This window comes from Erpetoichthys calabaricus, chromosome 12 (genome assembly GCF_900747795.2).
Source record: "Erpetoichthys calabaricus chromosome 12, fErpCal1.3, whole genome shotgun sequence".
Classification (NCBI taxonomy): Eukaryota; Metazoa; Chordata; class Cladistia; order Polypteriformes; family Polypteridae; genus Erpetoichthys; species Erpetoichthys calabaricus.
In genome coordinates, this window is record NC_041405.2 from 20,618,887 (window position 1) to 20,643,246 (window position 24,360).

At 40.1% G+C, this 24,360-nt stretch overlaps 1 protein-coding gene across 3 annotated transcripts in view; it reads right to left on the reverse strand.

The window, feature by feature from the left end:
- Positions 1-15,857: 15,857 nt before the first annotated feature.
- l3mbtl2 (L3MBTL histone methyl-lysine binding protein 2) overlaps positions 15,858-24,360 on the reverse strand; it is an 88,091-nt gene continuing 79,588 nt past the window's right edge. For all 3 annotated transcript variants that reach the window (XM_051934776.1, XM_028815167.2, XM_051934777.1), the window contains exons 15-17: positions 19,323-19,382; positions 16,726-16,863; positions 15,858-16,439 (exon numbers count right to left, since the gene is read on the reverse strand). In XM_051934776.1, the coding sequence (XP_051790736.1) occupies positions 16,342-16,439; positions 16,726-16,863; positions 19,323-19,382 (296 nt within the window). In that variant the 3' untranslated portion in view covers positions 15,858-16,341. The remainder of the gene's footprint in view (positions 16,440-16,725; positions 16,864-19,322; positions 19,383-24,360) is intronic.

Below are 24,360 nucleotides of genomic sequence, written 5' to 3' on the forward strand. Positions count from 1 at the left end.
TACGCCTCTTCATTGGGAAGAAACACTACTTCTCCCTGATGGCAACACGAATTAGACAATCTACAAGTCTCCGACTTAAAGTTTAAATTGGAACAACGTATTCGATCTTTTCTCGCTGTTCCGTTATTTCACCGAGTAATAATTTCTGTTTGTTTGCACTAATGCGATCTTTACTCTCATTTTTTTTGAGACTTTTGAATTTTCCTACTTCCAATATCTCTAACCTGCTTTGCATGTGTATCACGCCAACGTTTTTGAATCCTTTACGGCGTTCTACTTTGTCTTTTTCTGGCCCCGGGCTTTCTTTTTTGCATTCTTTTCTCTCCAACGCTTTTGGGGCTCTTTTTGACGCACTGCGCTTTCTTTTTCGCTTAGTCGTTGACGTGTCATCTAGAACGTATAACATGTTTAAGAGCCGAGAGCACAGGAAGTGTGTCTGCCAAAAGCATTCCAACAACAGAGAGGTTAGATGACCGTGGTCTTGTATGAAAATGGTTGCAAGTAGGGCGTGACGTGCAAAAGTCACCTTCTCACGGGACTTGCTTCCAAAGGTTGCAAGTATGACGTGACTTGACTGTCTCGCGGGACGTGAAAGTGTCTCTCTGCAAAAGATCACGTCTCGTCCCAAAATTGTTTTTATAAGAGAGAGAGATTACTGTTTTAAAGTTATATTTAAATCATGAAAATCACTTTTTTCTAAAAACAAATCGGTACACCTTAGCTTGATTTGATCAGCTGGTCACATGTGTACAGTCAAAACATATTAATGCAAAGAATATGAAGAGTGCCGTTTCACTTATGAATGTGCTCATCTTAATACATAATTCGCCTGCCTCCTCACTCACTCACTCACGTCCGAAGCCGAATATGCAGTCGCCTTCTGCGCAGCTGCCCGAAAAATCTTACGAGACCGACATCCAACCTCAACATCGCGGCAGATTTACAGCCGCAAAAATTCAAAGAGAAAGGCGACTTCGATTAAAGCTCTACAGGCCTGAAAGGCGATTTCGACTACAGCTCGAGGCCTAATTACGCATTCTGATTCAATTACGCATTCATTCAATACACCTATATCAGGTTTGTGGTGCTTATACTTATTACTATTCCATATTGTACTGGAACATTCATCAACTAACAGTACAAGCCTGTACAGTAATGAGTAAAGCGGACTACAATCATTACAAAACAACTTCTTCGTTACTTATCATTTGTTCTTCATACACTGCTGACACAAACTCATGCCCGTTTCATCTTACGTTGTCAAAACGGGCTCTTTGTGTAGTTCCAAATAAAGGTCAAGCTGGCTGTGTAGGATGGGTTTGGACGTGAAAGATCAGACTTCAAACTGACGCAATGCAAAAGGCAGGGTTTGCAAAAAGACGATAGAAATTAAACATTGTTTATTTCAGCACTTAAAAAAGAAACAGTACAGGAATCAGTGTGATGAAGCAAGGGATGACAATGAAGCCTGTCCCCAGTTTCGGTGTCTTCTTCTCCCTGCTTCAGTATGCAGCACACATACCTACCCAAACCACCCCCCAGGTCAGCATGATTTCGTTTGGTGCTTGTTTGTGGTCAGGAGAAGAATACGCCAGAACTGTCCATCAAGCCTTTTTTTTTTTTACCCTGAGACGGTGACCAAGCTACAGTGGGGGATCAGAACGAGTAGGCCGAGTGTAACGAGTGCTTGGAGGGCTATCAGAGCACACTTGAAGGGAGGGACTCCTCCAATGGCCGGTAACAGATGAATGAAGCTTTGCAAGCCAAACGGTTCAAAGACAAAAAAAAAAACAAAGCGTGTGATAGCAGCAGAAGACACGTCTAAGGTACAGGAAAGAAGAAAACAGTTGTAAGGAAAACTGCAGCGTTTAAGGTAAGGTCTCTGTAAAGTGGTGTGAAAAGAATACGGAGGCCAAAAAAAACAAAGAGCAAGGGTTGCAAATGTAAAAATAAATCACAAAAAACTTACACAGAAGTCTGCACAGAAAGACGTTTTCTCATTGTCAATAAAAATATTTTTATATTTCTAGGAAGTATTTATATTCAGTTTACAAAATGTGGACTTTTTTTTTTTTTCTCCACCTTCAAGAATACTTGAACATAGAAATGACTTTCAAGTATATTTATTTTTAATGCCATCTTGCCCAGCCCTACTTACACTGTTCATAACGTGAACAGAGAAACACACGAACCTCTGGTGCTCAAATAAAGGTGGTGCATATACAGCTCCCTCCATCATGTTTGGGACAAAGGCACCTTTTACATTAATGAACCCCTCTGCTCCACGGTTTAAAATTACAAAGTGTGACTGAAATGTACGCAAAGCCCCTTAAGTAAAAGTTATCAACATGCACTTTAAAATTACAAATCAAGCAATTCAGGCATGATTAAACTGTGGAGCACAGGGATACATCAAGGAAAAATGTCCCAAACACGATGAGGGGCACTGTAGAGAACGCCGAACATTTTTATTCTCGACACACATTGGGTTTTTTCCTCCAGTTTAAAAAAAAGAAAATGCTACCCCAAACTGAGCACACCACCCATCTAATGATCAGTGCACCCTAACTGGACATTAACGTAAGAACGTATGGGCACAAGATCTCCTCACACGCTGACAAACATTTCTCTATTGTTGTTGCTCTTGGCTTTCATATCATGGAGTATTGCAGGAATTCTTTTTCACGCCATGACAGTATATACCACTGTATTTTCATGGTCATGACCATCAGTGTAGTGCAAGGACAGCAGCACAGGCATTTGGTGTATGTGTGTGTCTCTCTGTGTGTGTGTGTGTGTGTCTGTGTGTGTGTATTCTGTTTCCTGTACTTGATGCTCAGCAGATGGCGCTGCTGTTCTTCCTTGTGCATTGCACTTCACGTTCAGCAGATGTCGCTATTGTTCTTTTAATTTCTGCCAATGTCACCCTCCTCAGCAGTTTGCCATAAGAAAGATGTGATCCCTGATAACAATACGAAGGTTGCCACTACCCGTATTTTTTCCTATCCTAGCGCATATCACGTCATGAGTTTTTGACTAAGACCAAGACTGGCGTTCTAGCCACAGTGGTTCACACAAGGTTTTCTTCAAAATTTTCTTAGTGACAAAACCGAGGTTCTCCTCATTGGTACAAAATCAACATTATCCAAAACTGATCATTTTTCATTCGTTATTGATAATTCCTCTGTCTCCCCTTCCCCACAGGGTGTCATCCTTGACAGTACTTTATCCTTTCAGTCCCACATCAATAACATCTCCCGGTCTGCATATTTCCACTTGCATAACATTAATCGTATTCGCCACTCCCTCACTTCCCACACCACTGCTATCCTTGTTCATAGACTTGTCACTTATCGTCTCGATTATTGCAATTCCCTTTTCTTTGGTCTTTCTCGCAAATCTCTTGATAAGCTTCAGCTGGTCCAGAATTCAGCTGCCCGCATCATTACTAGAACCCCCTCTGGTCACCATATCACTCCCATTTTGCAGCAGCTTCACTGGCTTCCAGTTCAGTTCCGAATTCAATTCAAAATTCTCCTACTAACTTTTCAGGCTATCCACAACCTCGCCCGTCCATATCTGTCTGACCTCCTCCATGTTGCCATTCCCTCCCGTACCCTTATATCCTCTTCCACCATCCACTTGACCGTCTTACCACTATGGGGAGTAGAGCATTCAGTTGCTCAGCTTCCCAGCTTTGGAAGTCACTACCACCTGAGCTTAGAAATATTGAATCATTTTCACTTTTCAAATCTAAACTTAAAACTCATTTGTTTAAGAAAGCTTTTTCTCTTTGATTACAATTGCTCTGTCTGATTTTAACTTTTGTATTTTACTTATCGTTTATAATCTGTGTTTTGTCTATTGTTCGGTGTCCTTGTGTGTTTAGAAAGGAGTCTACAAATAAATAAAATGTATTATTATTATTAACCCATAGCATTTTATTGATAGACAGAGATACCAAATTATAAATGCTAGTATTAGAGCCTCATTGCTACAAGTGGAAGATATTAAAACATTTTCCCAGTGAACTCAGAGATTACACACACATTCTAATCCCCATTGCTTTGAAAAGTTACCATGCAATTAATAGTACACGCCACTTGGAAGTCACTGTTCAGGGCAATTCCTAGCTGAAAAAAACGTCAAAATGTCTAAGAGCCGAGAGCGCAGGAACTGTGTCTGACAAAAGCATTCACGTGAATGAGAGGTGGGCCGCTAACCTGAAATGGTTGACAGGAGGGCGGCACTTGAAAAAACCTCTTGGCAAAAGTCTCGTCTCAAGATTTTCTTTTATAATAGAGAGACTAGTAGTGTGGATACACATGTTCGTGTGCTCATTCTGTTGCATTTCATATTTCCAACACTTCATTTTGAGAGCACCATCAAAATGTTTTGGGCACCAAGGTAGATCAAAATTTGTCAAACCTTTGCCTTTTTCCTTTTCATATATTTTAATTGAAACATTGTATGATAGACACACAGGTGCAAATAGAATTAAGGTAGCTAGTCCTCTATTGACTTTTTTCTCATCTCAAAACCAATTAAGGATCCTAAATCCTAAAAGCAACTTAATTAAAATTAAGGCATAGATAGATAGCTAGATAGATTTCACCGGCATTGTTGTTTGATTAAAACTAAATCAAGTGTCTGAAATGAAACCCTGTAGTGACTGCAGCCCTCGAGTGACACTCCTGCTCAGACTGACCTCGTGGTCTACTAAGGTTGACTTTTCTTTTTTTCTTACCCCATACTGACAAGTTGAAAAGCACAGAAAGAAGGGAAGAGTGAGAGTTGCATTTTAGAAATTTAGAAATGGATACCTTTGCAGTAACTTTAAACGCTTTCTTCTGTGGAGTTTCTGGTTTGCTTTCTTAAGTCCATCCTAATGTTGACAATTAATAAGAGGAGGAACACCAACTGCTGTGACATCAGTGACAGCCCCTCAAGGACGCTCATCAGTAAATAACCAGATCACTTGAGAATAAAACTGAAAATTGTCATGACTATGAAATCCTTAATCATGAAGATAAGAAAAAAAGAATGAAATATTAGACAAAAAATTCTTGCTACATTCCAATAGACCTGTGGCAACCCCAGATTTGCAAATTTCTTGATGGACTCCAAAACACAGAAACCTTTAGTTCAAGGCTAACCGCCTCTTCACTTTCAATCCAGCAACTTGGAAAACTTTGATTTAAAGAAAATGGAAATTGCTTTAAACTTTAAGTGTAATTTAAGGCACACAAAGAATAAAATCCTGAGTGTGACAGGTCTTTATCCAGTTCATGTTGCATGTTAGTATATTAGGTTTTGAAATTCTGAGATATTTTAACAAGTATTCAATATTACTGTTTTGCATACATTTACACCTTTATACATTCGATATCTTGTGAAGAAATTTTGGTGTTACATTTCTTGTGTCATTTTTTTTTTAGCAAGGAAGAATTAGCCTGCAATGAAGTGTTAAAATAAAATAATTCTGATCACCCACAGAAACTTAATAAAGAAAGAAAAAAGTTAGTGTATAGCACTGTGATATTTTATCATTTTAAACCTTGCATAACAAACACTGCACTGCCATCTCCTATGAGAATGGTAAAAACGGAAGAGCAACTGCAATGTTCCTCACCCACATCAGCCTGGCGCAGAGACTCAGCTACAGAGTGTCTAGCCTTTGGTTTACAGTTTAATAAGAGATGAGCACCGGCATATGAAAATCAGAACCCCGGGATGCGGTCACATTCACGTTATAATTGTGTGTGCATATTCACAGTTTGAATGTTTAACATTTAAAGGGAAAGGTTCCAATCACATTACTTCACACTCTTACATATATAATACTTGTATGTTGTCTACTGTAGACTACATTATAGCCTACATTAGCCCATATTATTTATTTTATACAGTAATCCCTCCTCCATCGCAGGGGTTGCGTTCCACAGCCACCCGTGAAATAAGAAAATCCGCGAAGTAGAAACCATGTTTATATGGTTATTTTTATATTGTCATGCTTGGGTCACAGATTGGCGCAGAAACACAGGAGGTTGTAGAGAGACAGGAACGTTATTCAAACACTGCAAACAAACATTTGTCTCTTTTTCAAAAGTTTAAACTGTGCTCCATGACAAGACAGAGATGACAGTTCTGTCTCACAATTAAAAGAATGCAAACATATCTTCCTCTTCAAAGGAGTGCGCCTCAGGAGCACAGACTGTCAGAAAGTGAGAGAAAACCAAACAAATCAATAGGGCTGTTTGGCTTTTACGGTAAGTATGCGAAGCACCGCGGCACAAAGCTGTTGAAGGCGGCAGCTCACACCCCCTCCGTCAGGAGCAGGGAGAGAGAGAGAGAGAGAGAGAGAGAAAAACAAACAGTCAAAAATCAATACGTGCCCTTCGAGCTTTTAAGTATGCGAAGCACCGTGCAGCATGTCGTTTCAGGAAGCAGCTGCACACAGAAGGTAGCAACGTGAAGATAATCTTTCAGCATTTTTAGACGAGCGTCCGTATCGTCTAGGTGTGCGAACAGCCCCCCTGCTCACACCCCCTACGTCAGGATCAGAGAAAGTCGGCGCAAGAGAAAGAGAGAGAGAGAGAAACAAAAGTAAGCCGGGTAGCTTCTCAGCCATCTGCCAATAGCGTCCCTTGTATGAAATCAACTGAGCAAACCAACTGAGGAAGCATGTGCCAGAAATTAAAAGACCCATTGTCCGCAGAAATCCGCGAACCAACAAAAAATCCGCAATATATATTTAAATATGCTTACATATAAAATCTGCGATAGAGTGAAGCCGCGAAAGGCGAAGCGCGATATAGCGAGGGATCACTGTATATTTTATATATATATATATATATATATATATATATATATATATATACACACACACACACACACACACACACTGTATATACAGTATCTCACAAAAGTGATGAAAAGAGAGAATAAAATATTTACAACAATGTGAGGGGCTTTGACCTCTTAAGGGTAACATGATTAGAAATATTTTTACTCTTGGGATAGGAGGCTAACTTTCAATTAAAAATGGAATAATATATTACAACATACTGCATAATTAAATCAAAATACTTGCAACATAAACATTAGTAAAGTACTGTAGATTTAAAAAAAAATTCTGCAAGTCTCACCTCCAGTAAGAGGTGATTCCTCATTTTCGAAATCTGCTTTTTTCCTTTCCAGGGTGAGTCATGGAGAATCTGACAGTCTCAATGAGTTATGGCACCTCAAGATTGGGTGCAATACGATACAACTTCTTTTTGTATAGCGCTCTTCACTGAGTGCAGGTGTAGAGTGCTGTGTACAAATTCTCAAGTAAAATGCAAGTATATATTATACTAATTACGAAATACAGAATTTGTGCATATAAAGATACAGATTTGTTAAACACACAGAAGACAAAGCAGAAACCTAATAACATCAATGGAAACCAACAATATCTGTCCATTAGTTAATTACTGAACTAAGGCCAGTTGACAACGAAGATTAAAAATGTAAAAGAGAAAGTCAGAGTCTTAGAGACCTCAGCCAACTGGCCTCCTACTCCTTTCCTGGCCATTCTATAGTGGAGTCAGAGCTGGCTGTCCAATCTTATGAGAGAATCTTTCCATCCAATAATTCAAACGCGTCTTCTTCTAAGATGACTGGTTCCATAGGCAAGAGAGCTGATTGGCAGTAGTGGAGTGGCACCAAGTGCCACATCCAAACACCAAGAAGAGAAAACAGAATAGAGGATGGCTAGTAACAGTTCGTAAATGTTGGATTACTTATATTTCTGTACAAAGGGCTAACAAACATGGAGGCAGAATGCACAGCTAATCAGCAGCTCTAATCAGGGTATGCTCGACTAAAGCAGTGAGTCTGCAGCCTGGATTCAGCGGGGTGTCGATCTGTGTTAGGGCATCTTCACACAACACACCCATACTGTACCAAAATTTACAGTTACATGCTTAGCCTAATATCTAATGTACAAAAAGAATTTAAGAAACCGAAAGAATATGCAAACCACAAACAGACTGTGAATGAGGAATTACCTACCATAAGATGCCTGGAGCTATAAGGACTAAGCACTTGCCATCCAGTAAAGAAGCCTTTTATTAAACAAAAAATATTTCTTTAATGTGCTGTTTTATGTCAAGAATATACTTATGTTGCACTTTTCCTATGGCAGAATATTGTATATACAACTGACAAAACCTGCAAATTAAAAAAAAACTTCCATTTACAGTGGATTCCATTTGTTTGACACAAAGTCAAACCAGCGGTACCCAAGGATTCAAGTCCAGTCTTCATCTCAGGTCACTGGATAGCGTCCATGTCTCACAAACAGGGAGCACCAGGACTCTAAAGGCTTGGACCTTCGTCCTTTTGCATAGATATCAGGAGCGCCACACACCCCTTTTTCTAGCGACCTCATGACCCCCCATGCTCTCCCAATCCGTCTACTGACTTCATAGGAAGAGTCACCAGAGACATGAATGTCACCACCAAGGTAAGTAAACCTCTTGACGAGGCTGACACTCTCTCCACAGACAGACACACTGCTGATGGCTGTGCCCAAGAGGTCATTAAAGGCCTGGATCTTCGGTTTTTATCAGGACACTCACAAGCCCAGACACTCAGAATCCTCACTCAAGTCTCTCGAGCGCCCCAATCAGAGCCTCCACTGACTCCGCAAAGATCACAGCTTCGTCAGCAAAGTCAAGATCCGTGAATCTTTCTTCACCAACAGATGCCCCACAGCCTCTCCACCCCATGACCTTGCCCAACACCCAGTCCATGTAAGAATTGAACAGAGTAGGAGCAGAACACACCACTAATGAACCCCAGAATCAACTGGGAAAAGCACAGAGGTTCTGCCTCCACTCTGCACAGCACTCGCAGTACCAGTGTACAGGCCGGCCATGATATCCAGCAACCTCAAGGGGGCATCAGAATGTCCCACAGAGCAGTTCAATCATCAGAGTCGAGCGCTTTACAAAAATCAACAGACTGCAAAGAAACTCTGCCGATATTTGTGTCTGTGCTCGATGAGAGCCCTCAGTGCCAGTGTTACACACATTCGGTTTTCAATTTTTGATTCCAGTACCATTTTCTGATAGTGGAATTTGAGGAATGTATATAGCATTTCCAGTGCATTTACTTGTAAACTGGTTAAATTCTAGCTACTGTCCGTATTTAAGGAATTTTCTCATTTTGCCGTGCTTTGTTCCTTTTTATTATTATTTAGTATGTCAGTTTCTTCAACTATTATATCCATTGTGTTCTCACTTTTTTCAACTTCTGTTCCATTTCCTTATATTTCCATTATTTTCTGTTACTGTGATATGCGTCAAATCGAGTATCTATTTCGATTTTAAGGTATTCAAACATTACGTCAACGTTATGTACGTAGGCAACATCTTTAGCAATGACCTAACAAGGGTCCAGCAGGAGGAAGCATGGTGCAGATGAGCTACATGCCTTCATTGTAGCTGCGTACAGATGGTAGTCTTGCTGGAAACATACACCAAGGAGAAATAGCATTCTGTCATCCGCTTTTTGCAAAGTGAAGGGATAAAGCTTACAGAAATTCATCGGTGAATGAAGGTTCGGTATGATAATGGATGTCTGTCACGCCAACAAGTATGAGTGGAGTAGGAAGCTCAGAAACAGTGCGAGACTCTCCCTGACCAGGTCAGATGCACCAAGTAGTGACAACAGAGTTGATTACACAAATGACAGAGTGGCAATGAATGAAAAAGCCACACTTCTGGACATTCTGCATGATTCAGCACACAGCCTCATCTATGACATGGCCCACTTCCACAAAATCCTTTACATATTGCACTCTCTTGTGACAATGAGCAATTGCAATGGTACTCACTAAAAACCTATTCTCACCGTGAGGACCACTTCTTTTGGAGATGTCGTTCCTCAACCTGCAAACCCTTTGGGAGAAAAGAAAGTGGTAATCTCCCCACAGCAGGTGCCTGGTTATTTATTTCAGTGCTTCAATGCTTCTAGATAAAAAAAAAAAAGTATATAAATTTAAAAGGAAAGTAAGTCGTGCTTATTAAAATAGAATAACAGTAGTACAAGAAAATATTACAGACTCCGGATACCGTCTTAGAACACTTACTGAAAATTAGCAGCAATGTCAAAAAAAGGGATGTTGTCCAGGGCTGCCTTTAGATTCAGCAGGATGCACAAGTTGTATTCTTTGGCTTTCCGAATGGTGCGTCCTCCTCTGATGTATCTCTGTCTCTGACGTAGCACTTTCTCTTCTTCTTCTTCTCACCAGCTGTTTAATTGTTCTTATAAAGCTCTTTGCCATCATCCAAAATGCATAAAACTAAAATCAGGTTTCCATAATCAACTGTTTAAACTCACACAGCTGCCATTATACATGGGAGCCAACAGCGCGGCATGCTTGTGTAACTTAAAGAGCTTATGAAACCCTACACACATTATGGTATTAGTTTTATATTACAGATAACAGCTAAAACAGGCAGAGAGTCAAGAAATACCTTCGACTACAACGCTGCAGCTTTTACACTTTAAACAAATAATCCAACCATTCCAGTAATTCTTAAGCGTAAAAGCATTACGAGACAAGGTCCAATGTTCAGTGGCCAAGCACAGCATAAAATTAAGTGTCTTTGTCAGGGTCCAATTTGTAAAAGTTACAAGCAAAGTTCCAGCAGAAGTTTTAAAGAATTAATTCATTCATTAATAATAACGTAAAAAGTCAAATTTCTCCCAGGGACAAATACAGTTCTATCTATCCATCTATTGTTGAATTATCAACAGTTTGTAGATTCAAATTTTCAAAGATATGTAAATAGTAGTGCTGCTGTTGTATTAAAATATTTAATTGCAGGATTAAAATTTTTAATCAAATTTAATTGCAATTTATCGTATTTCCTTCAAGCATATTAATATTTTTCTATAAAGCGGAAATAGCTATTAATTTATCATACAAAACCGTTCTAGATAATCCATTGGCATAGGCATTATCAAATCATTCCAGTTTATTGCAACATCCAACCACCAAACACCCGGCAGTTGCTGTTAAATTTGTGAAAACCAATATGAATGGTTTGAGCCTCTATGTTGCAGGACAACATACCAAAAACACAAATAATTACGCAATTAAATATTTAAAAAAAAAAAACCATAAATTTATGGTTTATCTCGTGTGCACGATCAGTGCATGAGGCTCACATGTCAACTCCGTCGCTGTTACCTGTAGAAAAGAAGTCATTCATTAAACTGATCACTGGTCAACAAGCATTTTGCTACTGGGATTCTTTCACGTGTACTTTAACAAATTTCACTTGCTGACTCCAAATCTGAAAACCGTTTTCGTCCAGCAGCACGTCCCATTTTTTCTTCTGGTGTTCCAGGTCTCGGACAATTTGGGTGACGTGACTGGACAGTAAATGTTATATGATTTTTAAATAGCAAAGGATAGACTGTAAAAAAAAAAAAAAAAACACATTGTAAATATGTATGTGACAGGTTTATTTATTCAGCTGTTTTAATTTGCACAGATTGAATCATGTATGAATTATAAAACAAGTCTATCTTAACCTTCTGCCCAAATGGATGTAAACATTAACACGATCAATTTCCACTAGTTATTGCCACACTTCACTGGTTACAGTAGCATATGGGCTAATGTAGGCTACAGTAGATAACATACAAGTTATTAACAACAACAACAACATACCATGTCTGCATTGAGGGAACCAAGAGATTGTACTCTGTGTCAGCTACTCTTTAGCTGCTTGGACAAGGCTAGTATCTGCACCGTGCCGTTTCCCTCCATGGTTGACAGAAAAAGCTTATCAGCACGTGTATCACATCGCCAGGGACAGGGCTGACCCACTGACATTCTGTCTCCCACTCAGACCAATAACTCAACAAGCTTTTGTTTCACAGATGGACTTGCATTAGCAGACATCACAACAGTCATTTGTACACCGTGTTATTCTGGGTGTTCCGCTATACAACGGGAAGGATGACGCTGACGGATAGTCGCACTTGGCACGCAGCTCTTTTCTGTCTGCAATGGCAGCACAACACAAAAATGAAATTCATTCACTCTGCTTGTAGATAGAGATAGATAGATAGATAGATACTTTATTAATCCCAATGGGAAATTCACATTCTCCAGAAGCAGCACACTGATACAAAAAATAATATTAAATTAAAGAATGATAATAATGCAGGTGAAAAACAGACAATAACTATGTATAATATTAAATGTTAACGTTTACCCCCCCAGGTGGAATTAAAGAGTCGCATAGTTTGGGGGAGGAACGATCTCCTCAATCTGTCAGTGGAGCAGGACGGTGACAGCAGTCTGTCGCTGAAGCTGCTCTTCTGTCTGGAGATGATACTATTTAGTGGATGCAGTGGATTCTCCATAATTGATAGGAGCCTGCTGAGCGCCCTTCGCTCTGCCACAGATGTTAAACTGTCCAGCTCCATGCCAACAATAGAGCCTGCCTTCCTCACCAGTTTGTCCAGGCGTGAGGTGTCCTTCTTCTTTATGCTGCTTCCCCAGCACACCACTGCGTAGAAGAGGGCGCTCGCCACAACTGTCTGATAGAACATCTGCAGCATCTTATTGCAGATGTTGAAGGACACCAGCCTTCTAAGGTAGTATAACTGGCTCTGTCCTTTCTTGCACAGAGCATCAGTATTGGCAGTCCAGTCTAATTTATCATCCAGCTGCACTCCCAGGTATTTATAGGTCTGCACCATCTGCACACAGTCACCTCTGATGATCACAGGGTCCATGAGGGGTCTAGGCCTCCTAAAATCCACCACCAGCTCTTTGGTTTTGCTGGTGTTCAGGTGTAGGTGGTCTGAGTCGCACCATTTAACAAAGTCATTGATTAGGTCCCTATACTCCTCCTCCAGCCCATTCCTGATGCAGCCCACGATAGCAGTGTCATCAGCGAACTTTTGCACATGGCAGGACTCCGAGTTGTATATGATTTGAAGTGTTACTATATTATTCTCTGCACTTTAATTTTTATTTTGTAATGTGTATATATGTACAGGGTGGCACAGGGAAATGGGAAATTTTCAATTCACGTTCAATGCAAAATACATTTAATGTTGAAATGTACAGGATATGCAGTTAATGATGGTAATCGATATTCATTCAATATTCAGTTTATATTTTGAAGAACACTTCCTGAAAGTGTTGTCCATTTCTCCATACACATTCTGACAGCCTGTTGTGGAAATTCCACATTGCTCGACATATCATGTCAAGAGGAATGCCAGCAATGTCCTCTTCAATCCTCCTTTTTAGATCAGTAACGGTTGCAGAAGGTGTGCGGTACACTTGGCTTTTAAGATGTCACCACAGAGAAAAAAAAATCACAAAAAATGAGATCTGGGGATCTCGGAGGCCACAGAATGTCACCGTTGTGTGAAATGACGCGCCTCCCACACAATCGTCGAAAAGCTGCCATCGATTGTTGGGCAGTATGTGAAGTGGCTCCATCTGGGGACTTCTTTCTTTTAAGGCTGAACTATTTTTCATTGAAATTACGTGCTCATGTTGTAATCGCATGAGCAGACAGGACACGATCATGATGTCCTAACTGGTAATGACGACGAAATTCCCTTTGGGCAGCAGTCACACTATCACCATTTTTATAAAAGGGGCTTTCACAGTGAACGCTCATTGCACACCACTCCACTGCTGCATTATAACTAATGGCAAGGGGTTCTAAACGAGGTGGCATTGGGCCCAAACAACTGACGACGCCCCAGAGTCGCCAACACCTAGTTCCAAAACTTCCCATTTCCCTTCGCCACCCTGTATATATGAAACGATGTGTATGAAAATATGGGAATCACCACAATATGATCCTGTATTATAAGAGACAGGTGGCAACTTTACTGGTGTGTTTGGACCACTATCAAGAAATGATCAAGTGCCAGTGAAATGCTACCACTATCAATACACTTGGATTCATTTCATACTGATTAGCCACCTATGAATTGTGGTTAAATTAAATGGATTAAAAAACACATTTGGGGCAGCATCTACATATATAATTCACTAAGTCCACGGCAAGCAAGACACACGCAAGACCGAGCCCCGCCCACCAACAATTCACTAAGTAGCTGACCAGGGCACACACACCACAGGGCCAACAATTCGCACGAGAGCGAAAGCATTCGCCAAGAATGTTTTCATTAATCAAGAACGAAAGTCGGAGGTTCGAAGAAGATCACATACCGTCGTAGTTCTGACCATAAACGATGCTACTGGCGATCCGGCGGCATTATTCCCACTGGCATGCCTCCGCATAAAGTCAAACTTAAAATTGGTTCAGTCGTCATGCTTCTCAGAAACCTCATGCCAGCAAGAAGTCTCTGTAAAGTCACCAGACGGACTGTTACCAGCATTCACCGCAGTGTACTGGAGTGTAAAACAATCGCAGCTGCTACCTCACAAACTGTCCTTATTCCCTGGATATCCCTGACCCCATCAGATTCAAATTTGCTTTTACGTTTACACGCAGACAGTTTCCTGTTAGATTGGCCTTTGCAATGACAATTAATAAGGCGCAGGGACAAACTTTCAAAACAATATGCCTGTATCTGCCAAACCCAGTTTTCAGTCACGGACAGTTGTATGATGCTCTCTCCAGAGTTCCATCTTTTCATTCACTCACAGTCGTATCCTCAAACCCACCTCATTTGGACAACTGTGTCTTTCAGGAAGTGTTCACCCATCAATACATAATTATGCGGCGTAAACTATGCCGCGGGTTGGCTAGTTAAAAAACAAAATTGCAAAAACATTTAACATGTTAATAAAAAGCAGCAGCTCTAGTTAATACAATAAAATATATTTCATGGTAGTCTATCTGAACAAAAACTGAGGCAGCCTGCCTTTTTATTTTTATTTTATTTTTTTTTAATATGGTATCCAGAATTATGATTTTAACAGTAGAATTCATTACTGATGAATTCTTTTTTACACATTAGAGAGAGAGAGAGAGTGAGAGAGACACACACAGAGAGAGAGAGAGAGGGGGAGGGAGAGAGAGAGAGAGAGCACATCTGGTTTTTTACTTGAAAGTCGCACACAGTTGTCACTTCATTTTTGCTCGTATTTCATCAGTCAGGCTTTGCACCATTCATGATATTACTATTACTTCTGATGCTTAAACAACTGCTTATTTGATTTTTACTATTTTAATATTAACTTTTTTTTTTTTTTTTTTTTTAGTTTCAAATAAAACTGAAAGCTGTGATGTGGGAATTTGGGCTGCTTAATTGGAGGGCTCCTCACATTCACATAATTTATCAGGCCAAAGACGCATTCACAATTGCATGTTTTTGTTTTTTTTTTAATTCAAGCACATCTGACACAAGTCCTGTCTTGCCATACTTAAAAATGCTGAAATGATAGCTCACAAAGTCTTAATTTTAAACACGTTTCCAACAGTGTATTCCTCATTTTTCAGTTTTTAATTCTGGCTCTACACATTTTATGTTTGTGTCTGCAAAGGCAGCAAAATCAGACAGGAGGTGCGATCTTTGGTCTGTGTCTGCCACAATTTGCTTCCCTTGCTTTTGACACCACCAGCAGCAAAATGTAGGAAGGTTGCAGAGAATGGCAGGACAGTCTCAGTTCAGGTGTCTATCGTGGGTCACTTCTGCAGCTCCACTCTACTGGCAATTTCCTGGTAGGCAGTTTAATAAAAGTGAGGTGGGAATAACAGCCATGTGGGCTGCTATGCTGAATCATGCGTGTTTCCTCTAAGCAATCTAAAGTGCAAACTAAGTTTGTATATAAACCAATAGAAGACCATCGATTTTTTTTAATGTAATGCCACAGTCAACTTTATTTAATCACAAATAATTGAAAACATTTTGGCCTATGTATTATATTACTTTAGAATCTTATTACCATTTGTAATCCCCCACCACTGTCCACTTTAAATCTTTTGCAGGATCACATACTAACAACATGACATCTATAAATACAAACAGGACAATTCAAACTTCCTGGTAGAAATCTTATCAAAGTCTGTGTACTCTTTTGAATAATCTCTAAAAATATATATATATATTATAAATGATTTGACAACCTCTGAAAATGAGGGTATAGGCAAACAGGTTATGTTGCCATTAACCGGCTCACTTAGTTTGGCTAAAGTGATGCCTTGCATCCAATCTTCTTTCTTTGTTAACCTCATGGAGGTTTAAAAAAAATCATAATAATAATAATAAATCAATAAACATAGTTCATTTACTTCACATTGTGGGGGACAAACAAAAAATGCATACTGTTTAGTCTCACTCATTGAGTTCTGTCTTGATAACCAACTGTGTGACATCCTGAGAGGCTCCTGTCCCCGAGAGCTCTTCATTCTCTTTGGCATCAACAAAGACACCTACAGGAAAGAAATGCAGAATCTTTAGTGCAGAACAAGACAGCAGTTCACTTAACAAGATGCTACACGGTGGAATTTCGCAAATGTCCTCATATAAGTATACAAAATCCTAAATACAAACATATTAAAAGACAAAACCAGCTTTTGCTGTCATACTGGCCTCTTCCTCAATTTGCAAAATAAGGGCAAGAAGATCAATGCTTCTGAGTAATGCATCATTGAAGTAAAACAAAAATAAAAAAAACAAAAAGAATTCTATTCCATGAAATACTAACTAGAAACCAACCTTTTTCTTCCGACTTTAATACTAACGGCACCTGCTGTTCTTCAGGGTTTGGTAAGATTGAAGGTTCTACTTTTGGTCGTCGAGGAGGCCTGTTCTTTGCAATAAGTGATGCTAACTTCTTCCGTAACAGCTTTCTCTCTGATGGAAGAGGGAAAAACAAGTACAACTTCTTTCCAAAGCTTTCGTTATTAAGAATATAAGATCATTTTTTAATTAGGGCTGTTGAGTGACACATGAACAGATGTAGCCTCCTTAGTGTTAGACCCGAGTGTCACTCGGACAACTGTACAGACAGGTCTTGCGTAAGCGTTACAACCGAGAATCACTCAGGTTTTCAAGTGCTGTCAGTGCTGCCGTTGTTTGGAGAAATTATGCCCGAGTGCAAGTTTCCACTAATTATAAAATATCTGCACTTCATCAACAATGAAGACATTGATGAGAATAACCATCCAGAACCCAAACTGAAGAAAATTTGGGAGATATACCAGGCCATTGTAGCAAAATTTCAGAGCGTTTATATTCCGGAGTGTGATGTCAGCATCGATGAAAGTCTTATGGCTTATAAGGGCAGACTGTCATGGACTCAGTACATCGCTTCAAAAATTTTGCATGAAGTTTTATGAGCTTTGTGAATCTAAAATGGGATACATATGGAATTTGGCTCGCTATTCAGAGAAAGGGACAATTTGTGATTCGAAATACAATCAGTACGGCATTGCCACGTCACCGGTGCGGACTTTGATGGATGCTATGCTGCATCAAGGTTACTGTGTAACTATGGACAATTTTTATACATCACCAGAGTTATTTGACATCTTGCTTCTTCATTTCAGAAATCACTAAATTGTATGTTGATGAGCTGAGCAGCAGAACCTCGGGAGCAGTTGGGTAATACATTAAAAGTGATGGGTTAAGTAAGTAGTCAGATTAAAGAACGAGTAACCCAACACAACTAAATTTACTGAAATAAAAATACCTCCATTATTTTATTGCCAGCAGCCCTGAGTGTAAGACAAGAAGCACACTATCGGCACACGCTGGTCCTTTGCAGGAATCAACTGCACAGCCAAGCAGAAAAGAGCGCGCTGCATGCAATCCGATAACAGAAACAGGTTAATAAAGCGTCAGTTTAGTTTTCATCCAGCAATTTGCTGTTGATATGTTGAAAAAGTGTGATCAGGTGACATAGCAGCCAGTGTTCATACAGAGAATCTCCGGGTGCTCAGGTCGAGGACGTAAAAAGGGAATGGGTGTTCTTTACTTCACAGCACACGAAGGACTAAACATATTTAGAAAATACAAGAAAATGACCACAGGCTTGTATTCAGATTCGTGGCGGCCAGTAAGGACACTTAACTCTTTCCTGTGGAGCGTTTTGCCAAATGAGAACTCCAGACGTGTACTTGCACGTGTAAAACTGAGCTTTTTACGAAACTAACTTTCTGTCTTAATCAGGTTACTCACCTTATCCCGGTTTAGTGTGTGCAGGTAAGTGCAGACCCTGACATACTGCATGTGGTAGTTGGATGCCCTGAAGGCACTAAAACAGAAACCTTTTTCCCCCCCCAAGATTAAAAGAACAGAAGCTTAAGAACGCAAATGGCTGATGTTTAGCATAACTCAATATGGTAAACCTTAGTCCCAGTGCCTAGACTGGATAGGACTAAACCACGTTCACATGCATGTTTTTGTCTTATTTGGAGATTTCATTTCTATTTTTAATTTTAGTTTTTGCTTTAAGGGTGTTTTTTTTTTTATTACTCTCTTGTTTCGTTTATTTACTTGATGAGATGTTGGCTACGCGTTGTCATATTCTCATTTATGTTAATGCAGGAGCCGCAATTACCAGGAACGTCTGGAATAAACATGTCGGTGTATGGCAGTTTCAGTAATACTCAGTGGATATACTTAGTGGTGTTTTTTCTTGGCAGTTCTAGCGTTAAATTCAACTTGCCCTAGCATAAGGGTTCTCGATTATTTTTGATCCTGGATTTGATGCCAGTCCAAAAAATCTGCTCCTGCCCTTTGGGTTTTTTATTTCAATTCATTTTTGACTTTCCTGGTTTTGATCTCTGCACAGTCCTGAATACACTTTCACCCTTTTGTCTCACCTCCCGGGTACCCATGTCTCACAATGATTGTAAGTGTCAATATAATACTCTTACCAGCGTCCACCAGACCTGTATGATGTGATGTTCATTAGAAAAGAATGATATTAGCAGGTTCTCCTAGAGGTGTATTGATAGCGAAAGTGAGAGTTAAATGTAATCACCGACCTTTGAATTCAAAGAAAGGAGGATACCGATTTGTGACGCAAACAAAATACAGTGAGTGTGTGTGTGTGTGAGAGAGATGGAGTACACAGCTATGCTGACAGCACAGCAGTGGAGCTTCTTCAGGACGTCTGTGTAATGTCTGCACACCAGCAAAGAGTCAACAAAGAGTGCTAATGAAATTCTGCACAGGACTTAAGGGGATACCCCAAACAAACATGGCATTTTAATATTTTACTTACCCTATCAACTTTATAGAGATGGCAAGAAAAAGAATTGAAACCTAACAGCTAGCAAGACACAAGTCACCCACACTCATCTTACTTCTTTTTCCCAATGGCTTCTTTTTCTTCTGCTCCTGTTTTGGCTTGTTTAGGTGCTCCTCTGCATGAAAAAGGGGCAAAAATCAAAACAGGAGCTAATACTTTTACCAAAGAATACTAAACACACATACACAGTTTCTAAGGCTAACTAAGTAGTTCGGGGATTCTCTGCAACAAATATTCAATACTAGTCTGACCACTAGATGGCACAATTAACACTCAAAAATAGCAGGGAAAAGCAGACAGCAAAAAAGACACTTCCAAGTCTTGCTTTATTACAGCCAACATTATGAAAATAAACACACAAAACTGGTAAAATTTATTTAAAAAAAAAAAAAAAAACCAAACAAACGACAAACAAACAACTGATAATCTCTTTTTTGTTTCTTTTTTTTTGGCATTATAGGAACCATTTTGTAATACTTTCAGTTCAAGCCCCTGCAGAGTGCTCAAATCCAGATTTAAGCAACTTCACACAAACACATTGCGTTTTTATTAATGCAATAACGATACGAGTTTCTTTTACGGGGATATTTCAAATTATCCAAGCACCAAGAAGCTCTCACGTGACGCAGTTTCAGGTGATGAGGAATTACACTGTGTCCGGTTTCTTTTTTAGGATAAGCTTGGGTTGGGTCTGGAAGAGGTGCTTGTTGAGGTCACCGGGGGCACTTACCCTGTGGTCTGGGCATAATGCAGTGACAAGGACATTGTGCTATACAAATTGGCACTGTCGTTTGGGTAAGACATAAAACCGAGATTTTGATTCTCTGTAGTCATAGAAGATCCTTGGGCATCTTTGACAAACAGTAGGGTGTTTCCTGGCTAAACTGACCACCACGACCTCGTCATTCCTGCCCTCTACTCATCCCATGTCTCTAACTGGCTGTCTCGCTCACCCCTTTACCACACAATAGCGTGTGGAGAGCAAATGGGTGTGTAACAATGGCTGCTGTCGCATCGTCCTGGAGAATGATGCAGATTGGCCAAAGCTCAAGAGACTCCTCACTGCACTTTGAGTAGGTTAGAAAAGCACTATATAGATAAATGGTATTAACTATTATTATTATTAATCAGTGGCTAATATATCAAACGACTACTGCTACCAACATGTTAATGCACAATTGCCAGCAGTGACCGTTTTAATTTTCAAAGACTGTTAGCCAAAAAATGCACTTAGCACATACGGCAAGTTACTTAAGACCCTCTTTCAGTATTTTTGATAATAAATTAATGAGGCATGAGCAACTACAGAAAGACAGAAATAGCCGATTCCCATAAGATGCTAAATATGGGCACAGAGGGTTGGCTCAGGGCATCATCGGTTACATTTAGAGTCACTAATTTTGCATGTTCTATCGAGTATCTTGAATGCAATCCACACCTGACCCGATTGAAGACCACGTCTGTCAGTCAGCTTCACTCAGAGCAGTTTTCTTGTACTCTGTTATTTGAAGCGAATAAAACAGGACACGAAAACTGAACAGGCGCTGACAGTCTATGACCACAACATTAAGGCAGTCTTAAGAATTACAGGCCTGACATTTCTGGAATTGCTGTTTGATTGGTTTATTTGTTTGTTTGTTTATTTTTGTAACTCCCAGCACTGGATACAACACAGGTAAAAAGAGCAGCGTCACACACCGCCACTGGGACACTTTACAGCATCTTTGGGATGACAGAGGAAATCTGATGCCTCCTGAGACTTGTGGGGTAACATGAAAAAAAACGGAGCGTTGAGACTTGTGAGGCGGTAATGCTAACCATGATTTTTAAAAGTTTAATTGTATCATTTATTTATTAACATAAACCTCACAAATGGGGGGAAAAAACGTGTGAAGTGCATTTGTGAATTTCTACTGCAGTACATAAAGGGAAACAAATGATAGCAATTACATATGAAAAGAAATACAAACAGTGAAGTTCAAAAAATGTCACCTCCACCTCCCTCAGATTCTAATAGTGCAGTTCTTTGACCTCAAATCATACAACAAAAAAAAAAAAAAAAATGCGATACCAGCATGTACAATAATAACAACAGCAGCAATGTATACACTTCTCTGAAAAATTAAAAGATTTTAACCCAAGGACTTGCTTCAGGTGGAGAAATTGGGTTGACAAAATAAGTAGCCATAGCTCAATGGGCCTCATGTATAAAACCTTGGATATATTCAATACTAAAACACTGCTTACACTAGAAAGGCAAAAACAAAAAAAAGTTTTTTAAAACTGTATATACTGTATATCAGGTACCGCTCTAAATTCCTTTATAAATCTCAAATCAGCTTAAAATGACGCGCTCAGGCATACACTTTTAGCTACTCCCCATCATCTCCCTCCACTAAATATGTATGGCTTAAAACAAATTCCTGTTTTGAATATTTATGTTCCCGAGTGACAGCTTTACTTTCACACCATGGGAGAACACAGAAAACAAAACTTAACAATAATAACTCAAGTTTACATTTAGTGATTTGACTGAGTTTATGGAGTGGCCGGGGGGCCTGCTCCCTACCACCCCAATGGACGCACTGTCACGAAAGCAAGTCTCAAAGGGGATTTTTTTTTCCTACGTTGATGTAAATTACAGTACAGTGATCCCTCGCTATATCGCGCTTCGCCTTTCGCGGCTTCACTCCATCGCGGATTTTATATGTAAGCATATTTAAATATATATCGCGGATTTTTCGCTGCTTCGCGGGTTTCTGCGGACAATAGGTCTTTTAATTTCTGGTACATGCTTCCTCAGATGGTTTGCCCAGTTGATTTCATACAAGGGACGCTATTGGCAGATGGCTGAGAAGCTACCCAACTTACTTTCTCTCTCTCTCTCTCTCTTGTGCTGATGTAGGGGGGTGTGAGCAGGGGGGCTGTGTGCAGCTGCTTCCTGAAGGACATGCTGCTCGGTGCTTCGCATACTTAAAAGCTCAAAGGGCACGTATTGATTTTTGACTTTGTTTCTCTCTCTCTCTTTGTCTGCTCCTGACAGAGGGGGTGTGAGCTGCCGCCTTCAACAGCTTTGTACCGGCGGTGCTTCGCATACTTAAAAGCCAAAAAGCCGTATTGATTTTTTTTTTGACTGCTTGCTTTGCACTCCTTTGAAAAGGAGATATGTTTGCATTCTTTTAATTGTGAGACAGAACTGTCATCTCTGTCTTGTCATGGAGCACAGTTTAAACTTTTGAAAAAGAGACAAATGTTTGTTTGTAGTGTTTGAATAACGTTCCTGTCTCTCTACAACCTCCTGTGTTTCTGCGCAAATCTGTGACCCAAGCATGACATTCTAAAAATAACCATATAAACATATGGTTTCTACTTCGCGGATTTTCCTATTTCGCGGGTGGCTCTGGAACGCAACCCCCGCGATGGAGGAGGGATTACTGTATGTTAATCAATGAATTAAGTCAATGGTGACACAGTTGCAGCACTAGTGCCTTGTAATAAGGAGTCTGGAGTTCTTGTCCCTGCGTGGTGTTTGGGTCCACGTGGGTTTGCTCTCGTTTCCAAAGAGATGGGTGAACTGCTGATGCTAAACCATCCCCTGATGTATGTATGTATGTATGTATGTATGTATGGGTGTGTGTGTGTGTATATATATGTGTGTGTGTGTGTATATTCACCCTGCAATGTGTTGGCACACCCTGTCCAGCTGTTGTTCCTGCCTGTGCCCACTGCTCTTTAGGACAGACTCCAGCTCTCCCTGCCCCGGTTAAGCAGGATTAGAGGATTGATGGCTCAACAGATACTATAACCTGTCCTGTCCAAAGCAACTTTCACATGCAAGTCACCAGTCCTTAAGCACGACTGAGAAAAACTCTCTAGAATTTCAGTTTAGGTTAGTTCACTATTTCAGATTTAGCATGAGAGAGGCTGTTTCAGCTTGTCTTAGGGTGTACTCACACTAGGCCCGTTTCTCCCCTATTGTGTCCAAGCGTGATTGCACCCCGCTGGCCTGCACTCACACTGCGCTTAACGTTCTGGGCCCAAGCACGCTTTCGTCATCACCATGCCACTTTGCGTAAAGCCAAAACAAGATCCGAGCATGGAGTGACAGCATACATGTCAAAATGACTTCACTTATTTTGTGGTTGTTTTGGAGTCGTGTAGGGTAGGATAACAACACTCTACCTTCTTGCAGACTTATTGAGTGTGCAGCACAGCGTTTTGCTGTTAATCGTGGTGCAGTGATGTTAACGGAGGAATTTGCAGCTTTTCTTGCCAAGTACAATTCATGTTCATGTGTACGGTGAGAATAAAAACCTGTTAGTTCAAATGGTATTGAATGAAACAAGAATTGGATAATCTGACTTGTTGAATCATTGATGTCATGTCTGTTTTCCGTGCTCGTGCACATTTAGCGATCACACTGTTCCTGTATGCTACTGAATCGTGCTCGGGTTCACCTTTTCCACTAGAACTAGACCTTGGTGGGTTACATGCAGACAAACTTGCTCAGCCACAAAACGAATTGCCAGTGTAAGTACACCCTTACATACCCAAAAGATGCTGCTGTTGGCACAACAGTCTGTAAGTAGTCAGCACTACAGTCATTGAATCTATAGTGTCCTGTGTCCTTTTCGTGATGATGACTGATATATGAGCCAATAGACATTCTAGAGTCGTTCGAATTGGAGCCTACATTACAGAGACCATCACATTTAAAAATCACACCATACCTGTTCTGTTACAAGTTTAGAACAACCAGGTTTAGAAAATGGATGGGATGATGAATGGACAAACATCAGAAATGGACTGACAAGTCATTGAAATGTGCAATGAAATAAGATTTTCTGTTCACTGTCCTGCTGCCTGTACTCGCTAAAATGCCAGCATAAAAAAAAAGTCTGCAGAGGACTTGCGGATGGCTGAACCTTGACATAACTTAGTCAACTTTAGGTTTTACAAATCCCGACTTTTACATATGAAATGGCTTATGCACATTTCCAAGTGTAAGCAAGTTTTTATACATGAGGCCTCAGATTATTTGACCTCAAATAAAATATCTACAACCTTATTATAATGTTTGGCAAAGTACAATG